The 16,745-nt window shown below is 42.7% G+C and overlaps 1 protein-coding gene across 1 annotated transcript in view; it reads left to right on the forward strand.

The window, feature by feature from the left end:
• Positions 1–9: 9 nt before the first annotated feature.
• PHLPP1 (PH domain and leucine rich repeat protein phosphatase 1) overlaps positions 10–16,745 on the forward strand; it is a 132,659-nt gene continuing 115,923 nt past the window's right edge. Inside the window, exon 1 of the mRNA XM_027657466.1 lies at positions 10–618. Within this exon, the coding sequence (XP_027513267.1) occupies positions 579–618 (40 nt within the window). The 5' untranslated portion in view covers positions 10–578. The remainder of the gene's footprint in view (positions 619–16,745) is intronic.

Raw genomic sequence — 16,745 nt, forward strand, 5'->3', positions numbered from 1 at the left:
CGGAGGAGGCTGCGGGGAAACGGCGCGGCCCGACCGGCTGCCGCTGGGCAGCGGCGCCGAGGAGAGCGACTCGGCCGGCGGCCGGCCGAGCCCGGCGCCCTCCGACCTCAGCCCCGGGGCGCCGCCGGCCGAACTGTACCTTGCGGGGCCGCCGCTCTCCTGCCCCTCCCTCCTGGGGGAGCTGGGGCCGGCCGGCTCCGACACCGAGAGCTTCAGCCCCAGCGCCGAGAGCGTCTCCGACCGCCTGGACCCCTACAGCAGCGGCGGCGGCGGCGGCTCGTCCTCCTCGGAGGAACTGGAGGTGGAGCCGGCACCCCCCGACGGGGTGGAAGAAACAGGTGCGGGGCCGGGCCGAGGCCCCCCCCTGCCCGGGGGAGCTGCCCCCGGGGCGGGCAGGGGGGGTGCCGGCGGGCGCGGCCGGCGGGAAGGAGCCGCCGGCGGGGCCGCCTGCCCTGTACGTGCAGCTCCACGGGGAGACCAGCCGGCGGCTGGAGGCCCACGAGAAGCCGCTGCAGATCCAGAACGACTACCTCTCCCAGCTGGGCTTTCGGGACCTGTGGCGGGTGCAGGAGGAGGGCATGGACTCGGAGACCGGCTGCCTCATCCGCTTCTATGCCGGTGAGTGGGGCGTGGGGGGGGGGGGCTCGGCTGCGGGGAATGGGCAGGAGCCGCGCCCCGGCTGCTGGCGCGGCGGGCGCCGGGGCGAACGCGGGGCGTTCGGGCGACTGGGCACTGCCCCTCCGCCAGGGCTGGCCTGGGGCTGTCGCCCCTCGCGGGGAAGGTGGCCTGGGGCCGTCCCTTCTCACGGCCCGTGGGTGTCGCCGCGCCGGGGAGGGGCCGTGCGGCGGCGGGAAGCGCTGCCCCGAGCCGGCTGCCGGGAGAAGCCGCGGTGTCAGCGGCGCTCAGGCTGCCCCAGCGCCGTGCCCGGGGCAGCCTCCCCTCCCTTCAGCGCCTGGGTAATGGAGGTCGCGCGTGTGTTGTTTTCCCGTTCCCAACAGCGGCACTGGGCGTTCGAGGTTAAATCAGCCTTAATCTACTGCTTTCCCTAGTGACGAGGAATTGCATCGCTGCCGCTGCCGGGCACGGGAGGTCGAAGGCTGTTCCAAGTGTTCGCGGGATGCCGGCGGATCGCTCACGGCTTAGTAGAGCTGTGTGCTCCCTCTGGAGAGCGCCGAGCCCGCCCTGTCATAGCGGAGCGGAGGGCACGGCCGGCCCGTCCCTGAAGGGGGAAGCCCCGCGCAGTTTTGCCCCTGCAGGAGGTTCCAGCAGCGCAGGGCGCGCAGATGCCTGAGCTGAGAGCCGTGCGTTCCTGCAAACACAATACCGCCCTTGGCTTTCCGCGTTGTTGCCACTTGCGATCAGTTTTTCCCGTTAGAGTACTGGGACTTCACTGAGAGACTGAGGCAGTAAGCGAGGAAAGTAGGGAAGCACAGGTCATATCCTTTGGAAACGGTTTGGTCAAAACCTTTATCATGAAAAGGGAGAAGCTTTTTAATGAAGCTTTCCTCTTACGACCTCCACTACAGAGTATTGGGTGGAAAAGTTAGCTCCGACGTTGTAATTATGCTACCTTCTGCGGTTTTAGAGAGGTTTAAAAATACCTGGTGTGTCAGTTGAATTGGTTTGTGTAAAATACTTGTTGTAATCTTGGCACTCCTTGGGTTTTAACTGTCCCGTCCATCTCTTCAGATAGGAAAAATTTTTTAATGACCATGTAAACATTCAAATACCTAGTAAGCTTTCCTGTGAAATAGGTAAATATGATATCCAGAGATGAGGTCATGCAAGCAAAGTAGAAAATGCCATCCATCCCCTTGCTGGGTTGGCTGAGCAGAGTGGTCCTTCAATGAACCGTGAGAATTCAGTGCTTTAACTCTGAAAAATACAGATATTCTTTTCTCGAGTGAATTCCGCTGAATGTCAAATAGAGTCGGTAATGGTGGGGTGGGAAGGACAGCAGTATGCTGGATAAGTGCCCTTTATTCAGAAGAGAATGTGGGAGTGGTGACAAGTGGTCAATTCAGCTTTTCTTCAGATTTTTTGGATTGTACAATGACCCCAGCATAACGAGTGCAAGAAGCAATATTTGTTCAAGGAATTGACAGAAATAGGTTAGATACATTTGGGTTAGAAAGTAGCTTAAAATACTCTTTTTCAGATGAGGATTGGGGTCTTTTGTGTTTCTCTGCTGTGCTGTTGAGGATGGAAGTTAGCAGATCATGCTGGGAGGGATGTTGCTTCCTTTATTTCCAGTCCCACCATTAAATGGGGATGCACACACATGTTTTAAATTGGGACAGCTGTGTGGCTCCTTTTCCAACAGGATGTGTTCTAAAGAAAACACGACCGGGAAACATAGTGAAGTCTTGCACACAGTTAAGACTGTTTGCATGTAGATCTAATGCATTAAATGATTAATTATACATGCTAAGCAAGGATGTTCCAACTCTGTTTTATTTCAATGTCTCAACTTGATTGCTAACGTAGCTCATACATTTTTAGACTTCCTTGTACAGAACTGCCAGATAGGAGGGTATTTCTGTGAGCACATATAGGATCAAATTAATGCAAATTTCTTGTGCAAGTTCATATGCTAAGAAGTATGCCTCTGTACTTCAAAAGTAAAGTGTTTTTTGAAATCCTTATCTCTTTGAGGGGATCTGTGATCTACATGTAAAACACCTGTGATCAGGTGCTTGTAACAGAAAGGTTGCAGCACCTAATGTACCAGACCAGCCAAAAACAGCTAAGGAAATATTACTGACATGTAATCATACCGATTTTATGTAACTGTCTTGGCAAGTTATCTCTGCTTCCTTATTTTATACACACACCCCAAAGATGAAAGCAAGGGAAGGAGAGACACTTAAAAAGATGACACGCTACATTACACTGGAAAGAGGAGTGGTTTCTTTGGCCCCAAAGTTAGGTGTTTTGCTTAGGAGAAGTACTTTTCTAATAAATGATCCTCCAGAATCATACCCTAAGGAAAGCTTTAAAACAGTGATTTCCTGTTTGCCTGGGACTTCCTTGGTTTAAGCGGCCTGGCTTGTCCCAATGGATAGAGAACCGCTAGCATCTCTATCCCTGTAATTTCCTGCAAGCTGTCTCAGTAGGATTTGGTGATCCTGGTCTTGTACTGATGGGAAATGGCATAAACCTGGGTTGGATTTATGGCATCGCTTCTAAAAAGAATTCTTTCACCAAATCCCCTTGGAGTAGGGAGAGAAGATGAGAGCACACTGATGACTTTGGGGCTTTTTTATTTCTGTAGACTGACAGTTTTAAGACTGGAATATTCTGTGCTGAAACTTAACATTACAAATTCCAAATAAAATGATACAGCCAATAATTTTAGTGATTGCCGTAGACTGGGAATTTCTCCTGTGGTGGAATCTGGAAAGTACAGATTAAAAAATTAGTTTTCAGAAGAACTGCAGAGAATCAGATTTTTTTTCTATGACAAAACAGCTTTCTTAATAAGTAGCATTTACATTCTGTAAATGAAATATCTGATCTGTTAAAAGCCCTCAAAACCAAAATGGGACAATAGGAAGGTAAAAGTGCTTCCTCTATGTTGCCTTGGTTTGTTTCAGAATGTGGTTAGTGCATGTTTATTCTGGTATCTCCTCTCATTTTCTTCCTTAACAGTGTGAATGTGGTTGATTTGACTCTAAGCATTAAACCAATAACACCATTGCTGAAACAAAATCCCCTACAGCTTTAAGGGGCTGATCTACTCCCTGTAACATCAATTTGAGCAAAACTGGGCATTAGTCACTGGTCGTGCATGTCAACTTTTCTCTCTGTTGAAATCTATCTTAACAAAAGATATTCTCCTTAAAGTTTGAAATACTTAATCTCTATTTAAGAGGATATGGTTAAATATCTTTCTGCTGAGATACTGTGTTATTGAGTTATGGAACTGTATAAGAATCCATAGTGCAATTACAGTCATGATATTGTCGCTGGGAGACCGATTAGGTCAGACTTACTAAACTATTCCTTAAGCCATAAGAATGGCTGTGATCCAGGAGACTTCTTTGCAAACAAGTGATAGTATTCCTTATTGGTCTATAAAAATAATTGTGGTCCGAGTGGTCTTGACTTCTCTATCATTTGCATGTAGAAGGGAAAATAGACTAATACACCAATCTCATAATTTAAAAACTGCAAAATTGCTTATTGGTTTTGAGACTTTAGATCAAAAATAAGCATGGAATTATATGCAGGACTGTGTTCTGCAGCATCTGCATGTCAAGGAGTATGAGTAACCTGATCCTGGTCTTGAAGACTGCAGTAGTACAATGGGTGTTTGAGGCTTTTTTGTTTTACTAGTGAAAGGTGATTTTGTTTCTGATTCTGGCACTTAGCCACTCTTAAATTCTCTCCTCCTTTGCATGACACAGGGCTTCTGCACCTGCTGGTGTCATCAAATATATCACTTTTTAAGTAGATGATTGCCTATAGGCAGAATACTAAGAAATGCCAGATGTCATTAAGGGTGTTAATTTTGCATCTGGCTGTCAGATTTTATTTGGGGAAGAGATCCTTTTGCCTCGTGTGGCCTTTTAGAAAGCTGTGAGGAAAAATGAGTCTAGTTTGGTCTTAAAGTACATTATAAGAAATGTTGTTCTGTCCGGTATGAATATAAGAATGGGAAGATCTATGTCAGGATCAGTTGCAGTGATCTAAGCAATTGTGTTTGCTTGTCTTCTTTAAAAGAAGCACATCTTGTAGTTGGAGTTGTACTAAAACTTCCATCTATATGGGTGGAAACATGGGTTTAGAAGCTTACTCTTAATGTGAAAGCACTGTGGGCCTGGCAGTGCAGAGTTTTGTGGAATATGATGCATTGAATTCCTGGCTGCTTGTTGGGCTACTTGATGAATAACTCAGTTCAGCTATTTAATACATTGATAAATTTGATTTAAAGGTGACTAAGTGCCATTTCAAGGGGGGAAAGCATGCCAAAGACAGACCTGCTTCTTACCTGAGGGTGGGAGAACAGCTGTGCCCTAAAGAGCTGCTTGTGGAGCATTGACTTGGTTCTGACATCCAATATCTTGTTTAACATCAAAAGAACTAATTCACATTAATGTGAATGGATGTTTTTTTACAGGTAGGATTGGACAAGAGGGTTCTCTGTGAATTTGTTAAAACCAAACAGAAAAACAACCTCTGCCTAGGGATGCCATGATCCTGATTTTTTTTTCTTCCTAATATGACTTGGATATACATTTTTACCTTGTAATCATTTATATGTTGGCATCTGCTGCAAAGAGAAGTAATACCTTAAACTTGCCTCTTTGGGAAACTCTCACATTTCTGTTACATACCATGTTTAAATCCAAGCTTGATCCTTGTCGGAACCAAAGTAATGACGTTTCTAGTCCTGTTCTGTAGGAAAGGTTAACATGGCTGCAGTGCCTCTGGTTGGCTCCACCTGTTTATGTGCATAGCCCTTGTCTTATCTCCTGTTGGAATGGGGTCTTTCTGAGGTAGACAGCTTTCAGGGGGGCTCTGAGGGCACAGCAACCTCTCCTCCTGTGCAGGAGGAGCCGTGCAGATAATGCTGGAATGCTGGTGCAGCCGCAGCTGAGCTTTGGTATGTGACAGCTGTTAAGTACAATGGTTTTTGCAACTTTTAAATTCTCTTGTACTCCTGGCTAGCATCCATAACTTAAGTATGTGTGAAGTACCAACACGGGAGACTTTAGTGTGATGTACATAACAGTTACTATATATACACTAAATATGTAGTACCTAAATTAGTGAATCCAGGAGCTGAATTTCTTCACTGATACAGCACAGACTGTAACATCCCCTTTCCCCTCTCCATTTTGATACTATCCCTCTTTCATTTTTTACCAGTTATTTCTGGTAATTTTTGAAACTGCATAAACATCTCCTTGATGATGGAATTGCTGATATACCTACAAGTCTTCTGCAGTCAAAACATCCATCTGTTCTGTTAGGACACTGACAGGCTGCTGTGCATCTAAAGCATGACGTGGTTCTTGGGAGGTACTGCTTAATAGTACAAACAAAGAGAGATTTATTCGAACCAGTGTTAGCAACTGGTTAACTACCAAAACCTACTTCGTAGGTTTATAAAACAATGTAAAGAGAGATTTCTTTGTTATCTGAGTGATCCTCTGGAAAAGAGACAAGTATAAGACAACCTGCCTGAGCAGGTCGGTTTGAAAAATATATGCGTACAGAATTCCATAGAATAGAAGTTTACAAATGGAAATCCTGGAGAGTGCTACTTGTTACACTCTCCTTTTTAACTTGGAGGGATCCTGTACTTCACATGCTTCTAGCTTCATTTCCCTCTGCGTTTAAGGGGTGATATTTTGAAAAACTGTTTAAGCTATTAGTACCTTGATTTAGGGGGCAAAAAGAAAAAGAAACCAAAGACTGACCTATTTGCCTTGGACAGTAGATGCAAAGATAGTTTGATTTAGTCTTCAGTGTTTCATTATTTCACTGCTTATGGAATGGGGCACACTGGCATTTTAGATCAGATAAATGTGCTTGCGTACTTGTTTTCAGCTTCCCTTGAGTCAATTTGATTGCTCTATTTACAACTTGTGCTCAAATGAGGATTTGTGCTTTGGGAAACTGTATATCTGGAGTAGCCCTGTGATAACTTTATTCTTTAACTCTGAGAACTGAACGTTGCATTTACCTTTGAGGTTTTGTTGGTAAAATATTTTTGTGTGTGTGTATGCAGATGGAACAGATTTCGATGCTTAGAGTCAGTTGCAGTTTGTGTGGAGAAAATAACTCAAGTAAAAGGAATGGGGTGGGATGTACCAAAATATCTTCAGGTTTGTAAGCTTTGCTGTCTTGGCCATGCTATTCCAGCACAGTTTTTCCTTCTCAGAAAGTTTAGGATAACCACCAACCTTTGTAAACAACTATAAAGTTTTAAACTCACTGAAAAATGAGTGTGTCTTAACTTCTTCTAGATTCGGCTCTTAAGACAGGAATTCTGAAACATTAACCTGTTCACAGATGTTTAAGAAACTTCACAGGAGGACAATGGTCTTCATTTTAGATACAAGCAATAATATCTTGCTTATTAAAATCATCTGAGAGGTTGGAAACCTTAGTTAAAATTACAACTGCATGGTAATGTCAGACTTGTATATAGGTTTGAGGTAGTTAAGCTCTATACATTTTGTCAGAAGATTTCTGTGAAAATTCTGGAATTCTAATGCCTTCATTTATTCTCTGTATAACTTTTGTTCTTAAATGGTAGCTGCAGCATTACCTTTTTGTCAAGAAAAATTTGTACATTTTTCACTAGAAAATAACATGTATTAGTTGTAGATTTGTTATTTTTTCCAATTAGGCTGGCATTTATCCATTGTGGTATCTTAACATAGATATGGTTTTCCAAAAATAACTTCTGACAAATTCTAATTGAACATTATCCCACTGATTACTGTTATATACCGAAGCCATCTTAAGTATTGGAGAATTTTAAACTTAAGTATTATTATTTATGATATATTTTAGTTAACTCTTTATTTTTTATCTTATGTCTGCTATATGATAAAATGTTACATGTAAAGAATAGACATCACTTGCCTTTTGGAATGCAGCAGCTGTTGTAACAGCACAGAGGGATGTATGTGGGTTGTAAATGAATAAAAACATTGTGTCCTGCTGAAATTCCAATTAGGATTTCAGGGAGGCAAAATTAATAGTAGAACTAGTTTTCTGTGGTGTCTGTGCTGAGACACCCACTGTGGTGGTTGCTTTTTTAAAAAAGGTCCTGGCAGTAATCAGCCTTTGGAGTCTTGTCTGTAAGTCACCATGGATGTGGTCACCATGGCCCTTCATACCCTCTGCCACTGTCACATAGAATCATTTAATTACTTAAGTTGATAGTCCAAATTCTTTATGCCAGTTGCCAGAACCAGAATTCCTATTGCTTCCCTGCTTAGCTAACTAGCTAGTCCTGACACGTGGGGTGTGATGGCTGAGGCTTTCTGCTCCTGTGGATGTGGTTAAATATGTGGAAGAATGGGAATGGTGCAGAATTTCTTGGGGGTTTTTGTGCCCTCCTTCCTTCCTCATCCCCCCATTATTTAGGGGACAAAAATTGTTCTTTGGAGAACATTGCATTTAAACATGACAACTGTTATATTAGGAAGAAAGACCTCCTGGAGTGAAGAGTCATTTAATTTCACAACGTAGCATACTATTCTTTGAAGCTTTTTCCGTCGATGGGGAAGTAAAATTTCTTCCAGCTGGCTTTGACTTATTTGGAGGGATGCTGAAAATACTCATTGCTCAACTAACTGTGTGTTCCTCTATTTGACAGCTAAGAATAGCTATTTACATACTGATGCAAAATACTGAGTTTCAGGGGATTTTTCTCTCCAGTTTTATGTAGCTTGGAAGGAAAAAGAAGTTGTGGAAATGGAGAAGATTTTTAGAGCTTAACAGTTTTTTTGTCCCTCTGAAGGGTATTAATTTTACCTGGTCTTGTGCAGTGGCAACGGGAATCTTCAACTTTAACTAGGCTCTGGATTGTAGTCATAATTTTCAAAACCCCATAATAGCCACTTGAACCGGTTCCTCTCATCTGCAAGTGCTCCACATGCCATGCCAACTTATTTAAATACAGACAAAACAATGGGCCTTGGTCCAAGGGGTAACGAGGAACTGGAATGCCTTTGAAGTTCAGGACCCTGGGCTGTAGGTGTGATTTACATAAACCTCATTATGTAATCTGAATGCAGTTTCTCTTCTTGTTTGTTCGATTTATGAAGCTTTGTGTCCAAAGAGAAAGAGATAGTAAGACCTGTAATTAAGATAAGTAGCAGGCCACTCCTTTCCTGAATGCATGCTCTGGTGAGGAGAGGATTGTGGATGCAGCGTTAAGGGTAGAACAAAACCTGTGATTCAGGCACCTTCAGTAGATGAGAATAATACCGACTCTTTTCCTTTGAAAAAACTGCATGCTTCTTTAAACAATAACTATGACTAGCTCAAACTATTATTTACTTTAATATAAATGATACAGAAAAGTTTAAAGTTCTTACTAGGAACAATTTTGCTTTTATATAAGCCTTAGATGAGCTCTATCTAAGTAACTCTCCATTTCAAAGCTGCCTTGAAACTTGTATGTTTCTAAGTGGACAGTGAGTTTTCTGATCAGAGTTGTGTATAATGACGTTTTGTTGTTGTCAGTCAAGCACTTGCCTTGTCTTACTCTCGGACCCTTTCCAACCTTTTCCTTACAGCAGATAATAAGTAGTAGCACTGGCTTTGTAGTAAGACTCTTGCAAGCAGCAAAACTAACTTACGTGTGTGATCTGCTTGCTCTTTACATTATTGGTCAGATCCTCCAGTGACTTCTTATCATGAGTTATTTTATGATTACTGACTCAAATTCATAGAATTGTTAAGGTTCAAGAAGACCTCTAGGGTCATTGAGTCCAACCTTTGATCGAACACTTCCATACCAGCTAAACACTTAAGTGCCATGCCCAGTCACTTCTTGAACACTTCAGGGATGGTGGGTGTCTCCACCACTGCCTTGGGCAGCCTGTTCCAATGGCTGACCACCTGTTCAGTAAAGAAATTCTTTCTGATGTCCAACTTGAACATGTTGGTGCAGCTTGAGACTATGTTCTCTTGTCCTGTTGCCAACTTCCCGAAGGAGGAGGCTGACCCCCACCTTGCTACCAGCCCCCTTTCAGGTAGTTGTAGAGAGTGGGTCTTCCCTGAGCCTTCTTTTCTCCAGGCTAAACAACCCTAACACCCTCAACAGCTCTTCATAAAACTTGTGCTCCAGACCCTTCGCCAGTTTTGTTGCCCTTCTCTGGACGAACTCCAGCACCTCAATACCTCAATATCTGTCTTGTAGTGAGGGGCCCAGAACTGGATACAGGACTCGAGGTGAGGCCTCACCAATACTGAGTACAGGAGGATGATCACTGCCCTAGTCCTGCTGACCACACTATTTCTGGTAAAAGCCAGGATGCCATTGGCCTTCTTGACGACTGCTGGCTCTCATTCAAGCACCCTCAGGTCCTTTTCTGCTGGGCAGCTTTCCAGCCACTGTTCTCCAAGCCTGTATGCATGGGGTTGTTATGAGAGAAGTACAGGACTAGTAAGTAAAGGAGGAATATGTTTTTTGTTCTACCGTGTGTTACTTAGTGGGACAGACAGACCTCTAGGGGATATCAGTCTTGGTGAGCAGTCAGTTATGAGACTTACTAGGTTGTCTCAGAGATAATTATTGTGTGTCACTATTGACTTTCTGCATCTTCGTCTATTTGCTTGCTTGCTATAAAGCTTATCTGTTGCAATAAAGAAGTTGATGACAAGAACTGTCATGAATGAAGTGATGGAACATCTGGAAGAAGGGTAGCATGGATAATGAACTGAAGTTAATAGGCTAAGAGCTCTTGGTTTCTTCTGCTACCAGTATTATGTGGCCACAAACAGGAAAGTAAGATAGTTCACAGGTTGCGAACGGGATGCGTCTCAAAGTGAAGTTAATCACATATGTATGGGAGATGCAATTTAACATTTCAGAAATACCAACAGGAGCTTGTTGAAAGCTGTGTAATATGTAATTATATGAAATTATTTCCGTGCTGAGGACTTTTAATATACTGGTTTGGTAATAAGTGTGCAGCTTATAGTATGGTTGTGTGGATTAAAAAGTCATTAGTTAGAAGCAGACCTGAGTTTATATCCTTTCAGAGCAAGCAATTAACCTTTTTGTCTTGAATGTCCTAGCTAATAAAAGAAAGGATTGGCTGAGAATTGGAATCTAAATTGTTCGAAGTGTTCAAGTTTTGTGAAGTTGCTGTGGATGTGTCTTATATTTTTTTATTAGTTTTTTTGGGGGGTTTGTTTGGTGACATGAAAAACATATCCCTTGTCTGTATCAATTAAATTAGAGCCTGTAGTCTGTATATTTCCTGTGAATAAACAGAAGATTAATGTGATACATTTCAGGCTACTAAATACAGAAAGTGTTTCCGTTTCACAACTTCTGGAACAATGTTATCATCTGTATAAGCCTATTCATCCTTGCTAAAATGAGGCTGTAGCACTGAGAACTGCTCAGTTTGTATCTCTTTAATCTTCTTAATCAAATGACAACTTTAATTCCTGCTAATATAAGAAGAGTATATTAAATTATTTTACTTAATTTTGCTTTACAGATTATATCTTGGATATGTCTTTTGTAAGAAAAATGTTTCAGGATGTTTCTTTTCTGAATCCATGCGATGAAACATCCTGGTTTATTTTGCAACTTGCAACTTTTGCCTTTGTAATTAAGACCTAGAATGAAAATGTATTAATCAGTATTACAAGATATTGTACTACAGAGATTAAGACACCTTGTAGCCAGCAGTGGACTAAGTCATATTCCTCTGTCAGTGTCAGAGTGTTTGGAGAAAACAATCTACTAGAGCCTGAGGTATATATGATATTTAATTTGCAACAGTGCGTGAGGTGTGATCGATCTTTTGTATAGTGCTCCACTGGAGTGTGAGCAGTTTCAGCACCTCTTGCTGCTTCAGTTCTGTGTTAATAGGAGATGTATTTTGAGTTCCTGGCAAATAACTGATACTACTTACTTACACTGCTGAAATGGGGGAATGTAGATTTGTCACCTTAGTAGTAAAAACAGCACTGTCTTTAGAGTGTCAGCAGATTGCAAAGCATAGATCCACTGTAGATCCTTTTAGCCTAGGATATGTAGCTAGACTCTTCTCCCCCCTCCTTTTTCCTTCTTTTTTTTTCCTTTTTGCCTGTTTGTCTTTTTTTGTGGTTTTTTTTTTTTCTTTTTTTCCTTTTTTTTTGCTCCCCCCCCTTTTTTTCTTTTTCTGTTTTCTTTTTCTTTTTTTTTTCTTTCCCTTCTCCTTTTTCTATAGAAAGTTTTTGGACGTTCTTAGCTACATTTACCAGCTCACCTATTTTGTACAGTTTTAGTCCTCTTATTGAAGAACTTAAGATGTTTTTCTTCAGTGTGTGTGTATCAGCAGGCCTCTTTGTGTGTTCCTTCCCCCCACCCCCTGTTTCTATAAGGCTGTGTATCAAACAGCACCACTGCATAACTTGTGGAGAAGAGTATTTGTTCTAGCATGGCTAACACGTGGCTGCAAAAACTAGTAAGTTTCTCTCCAGAAAGTTGAAGCACATGGCTACAAAAGATTCAATAAATTGCTGTCTGCATGTCAACAGTGTAGAATCAGGGAGCAGTCAAAAGAAAGAAAAGAACAGAGCCTTAAAGCAGTTTAAGGTATTGTATTACAGGTTGATTGGTTGGTTGGTTTGTTTAAATAAAAGGTCCTGTGTCACTTGTATGTTCTTCATCCAGGAGACCATTTTAAGAGGCAAAGATTGTGGCCTGGATAATGTTCTCAAATGCATGTCTATTAGAAGAATCTGTAAACTGGTTATGAAAGAAAGAAAAAAGGCTAATTTTGCATGCTAAGAATTATGGCTGACAGTAGAAGAGGTCATACTGTTATAGCCTTTGAACCTAAAATTGGATGTACTAATTCTTTAGTGTTAGATTGGTTTGTAAACAGTGGTATTACATGCAGCACGTCCATAAAGCTTATGCTTTTTAGGAATGTATACAGCAAACATGGAGGAGATTCAGCATTTGGCACTGCTCTTGCTTGCTGTCACCAGCTAAGCTGGGCATGATCAACTAGTCAAGTCGAATAAAACACATAGTTTTCAATCATTGTCCTTCCTGAATTATGACAGAAAGTTCTGCTAAGGACTGTACTACCAGGAAAGTCTGGTCTGCTCTTGTATTTGTAACCCTGAAAAAGGATGGATTCCTGGTAGGCGGGCTCTGGGAACTCAGCGTGCAGACTTCTGTTCGGAAGAGGATTGCTTACCGACATATGAAGTTTAATGGGGCAAATGCCAGATTCTGCATCTGGAAAGTGGCAACCCTGGATGCACATACAAACTAGGGAATGAGAGGCTGGAGATAGCCCTACAGAAAGAGGGATGGGGAAAGAGATATGGGGATCCTGATCAATGGCGAATTGAATGAGTCAGCAGTGTGCCCTGGCAGCCAAAAGGGCTAACAATATCCTGGGGTGCACTGGGCAAAGCATCGCCAGCCAGTCAAAGGAGGTGATTGTCCCACTCTGCTCTGCAGTGGTGTGGCCTCACCTTGAATATTGTGGCAGTTTTGGGCACCACAATATAAGATAGATATTAAGCTATTAAGAGTCCAAAGGAGGGCCATGAAGATGGTGAAGGGTCTAGAGGAGAGGCTGTGTGGGGAGCAGCTGAGGTCACTTGGTCTGTTCAGCCTGGAGGAGACTGAGGGGAGACCACATTGCAGTCTGCAGTTTCCTTGTGAGGGGAGGAGGAGGGGCAGACATTGGTCTCTTCTATGTGATGACCAGTGATAGAACCCAAGGGAATGGCCTGAAGCTGTGTCGAGGGAGGTGTTGGCTGGATGTTAGGAAACCACCAGCGAGTGGGCACGGGAACAGGCTCCCCAGGGAAGTAGTCACAGCACCAAGCCTGCTGGAGTTCAAGAAATACTTGGACAACACTTTCAGGTGTATGGAGTGATTCTTGAGGCTGTCCTGTGCAGGGCCAGGAGCTAGACTTTGATGGTCCTTGTGGGTTCCTTCCAATTCTATATTATATGATTCTATATGTAGTTGGCACTGGTGAATGCAAGACCAGCTGTAATTTTGGTCGGGATGCACTGTTCCTGCACCTGTGTGTTATCTTCATTCTCTGATGTTCTTAACCATGTTGCAGTTGCTGAATTACCTTTCCAGATGTGGTATTGTTACTTCAGGTTTGTTCTGTTGCTGTGCATGTTGGCAAACCTTAATCAAAGATGGTATTTGACATGCTCTTCAGTAGCTCTTTTGGCCATTGTTCCTTAGTACTATGGGTTTTTCATTGCACTGGCGTTTCTCACAGTCAGATTTCACTCTTGCTCATATCCACTAAGTTTTCTAAACATATAGGGGAAGGCATATACTGAGTTGAAGATCCTTGGAGCCCTTCTCTGAAGACATAGCTGTACTGCTTTACAGCAAACCATGTAGTTGTTAGAAGACGGTTGGAGAGTAATATCTATATCTAACCTTCAACCTAATGCAGATGCTGTCCATACCAAAACAAATGCTGTGGCATAAAGTTAATACCCACTGACTTTTTTGAAGCAGAAATGTGCGAATATAGAGGTGCCTTCATCCATAGCAGGGAAATAGTGCAATATCCTTATTTCCCTAATTAAAGACTAGACAAACCTTGTCTTATAATTTATACATAAACATCTTGTTCTGTCTTTTTGGATTCTCTTGAGCATTTTCTTCTCTGCACTGGAGTTACTGTTGTCCTTTTGGCAACTCTTGCTTAGAGAATACATCCCTGTGGGACTGTCTGCAGACAGGCACACCTGGCAGCTTTGCTCTGAATGTGAATATTTGTTTGCTTCCCTTCTTCTTGTTGAAAAGCATGGTGGTAGCTAGTTATAGGCCTCACTAAGCAATGTCGCCATGGCTACTACTCTAAGCATTTCACTGTGATTTGACTGGAGGGAGGAGTGTCACCTTTCTGGTAAGGCAGAAGGATGAGATGCTGGTATCAGTAAATGTGTCACGTGTACCAGCCTGAGTTCCCAAATCGTAAGCACAGCTAGGTGAACTGTGAAAATGAGTACACGGCGCTGTGGATCACTTCGATCTTTCCCTCTGTGTTCTATTCTCACCCTATCTGTTTTCTTGCGTGCATGTGAGGCTGTTGAGAGGTTTGGTGAGCAGTGGTGAGCAGCAGAGTCCTCAATAAGAGAAAGCTGCTCTGATTTTGTTTCCTGATAATCTGTAAGGCAAATTGCAGAGTGCCTGTTTCTTGGTAGTTATAAAGGGAAGGAAGGCAGCACGTGATTGGAAAAAAGGTAGAATTTATGTCATCTCACTGTTTACTGGCAGTTGTTACTCTTATTAATGTATGTGCTTTAAGTTTCCTCAAAGGCACTTGAAGTGAAAAGAAGATTTGAATGCTGACGTATGAATTCATCTAGTCAGGGGTTGAAGGTACAGAGATAAATACAGTTGTATCGTGTTTGCAAGTGTCACGAGTCTCCTGGTTAATAAAGAGCAAAGGTAAAAACCCTAATGTGGTAAAGAAGCATATCTTGTCTCAAACTAGCTGGTGAGGACTCTTGCCTGCAGGTCGAGCAGTGCTCTGCCACCACCGGCAGCTCTGCTGGACTCTGGCAGAAGCATGGTGGTGACATCACCCTGAGGAGAGGGGGAAGGCTAGGCAGAGTCACTGGAGCTGCTTGTTCTGCGCAGGCACTCGGGAAAGGGTTTCTTTCGTATGCTGTCTAATAGATTCAGCCTTTTATTTTATAATATAATTAAATAACCAAGCCTTTGTGAGGCTCCTGAATTCCTTTAATTTAGCGGCGGCACAGAAGCTGAATTCAGAGCATTCATGGGCCTGTACTATCTCCCTGACTACTTGCCAGCTCTATTCATGCTGTTCTGAGTGCAGGAAGTTCTCACATTCATTCAGGGTTGGGGGGGGTGGGGGTGGAAGGCGTTGTGTGGTTGGCTTTTTTTTTTTTTTTGTAAGCAAGGGAAATGGTTATAAGGAAAATTCTTCAGCGATTCCCTGGGACCCATTTACCAACTGTTAATCTGTGAGTAAATAATGGGAACAGTTTATACACTTGGCAGCTCTTGAGAAAGAGCAAAGAATCATGAGAAGTTCACAGTCCACAGCCTCGAGATAGCTGAATACTTTGGTATGTTAGGATTTGTCTGAACAGGGATAGATCAGTACTTTTTTGTTAGCACATGTAATCTTATATATTCTGAAGTACCGAGTTTGATGAGGAAAACTTCATGCTGGCGTGTGGTAGCTGGCTGCTTATATTTAACTTGCTCAAGTTAAATAATTCCTTTTCTACTTGAGTTTTAAGACTCCAGCCAATATGTTCATCTTCTTTTACAGACTGTTACTGATGCTCTCTCAAGGAGGGGATGAGGAAGTGTATATGCTGTCTGGTGAGGGGAAAGCTGGTAAGAGTGGCTTTCCTTTGGTTAAAGGGAAGGGTTAGAGATAGATAAGACAAGAAGGTGAAACAAAACTGAGAAAAGAATGACTAAATTAAAGTGAGTATTCAGGAACTACAAAATACTTTGCAAATTTAAGCATTCATTTCACTTCCCAGGAACTGCCTCAGACCTCTAATCTGTGGTGTCTAATCTTTATAGCTAGATACCACAGTGACAGACATCACTAACTTGTGTAAAGTGCATTGGAAAAGGGAAAGTGGCTTCTTGATGTGAGTTTTCTCCTGCTACAACTGAGCTGTTGTGGAAAACACACAGCTATCTAGGGTGAGTACAGCAGGTATTGGGCAAATTGCCATTTTCACCAAAGCAAACAGATTTGGGGTAGTACAGACTCTCCTGCAGAGCTCGTGTTTGCTTGTTAACTTCTGCCTCTGGCTTGTCTGTTGCAAAACGAAGAGAGAAATACTTGACAGGACAGTGGGTATACATGATTAGGTAACTGAATGGGCAGGTTTTTGAGTTTCATTCCTTTCTTTTTTAATTTCTATAAGGAAAAGCATTGCGTTTATACTCTGTCCGTGAGTATTTGGGTTCTTTTTGCCCTTTTCTCTTTCCACCTTCCAGCTTGCAAGTTTTAGAGATCAGTCATTGTTTCTGGATCATGGTCTGTTAAGAACA

Source organism: Corapipo altera, unplaced genomic scaffold (assembly GCF_003945725.1).
Source record: "Corapipo altera isolate COAL_440 unplaced genomic scaffold, ASM394572v1 66, whole genome shotgun sequence".
In the NCBI taxonomy this organism is placed as follows: domain Eukaryota; kingdom Metazoa; phylum Chordata; class Aves; order Passeriformes; family Pipridae; genus Corapipo; species Corapipo altera.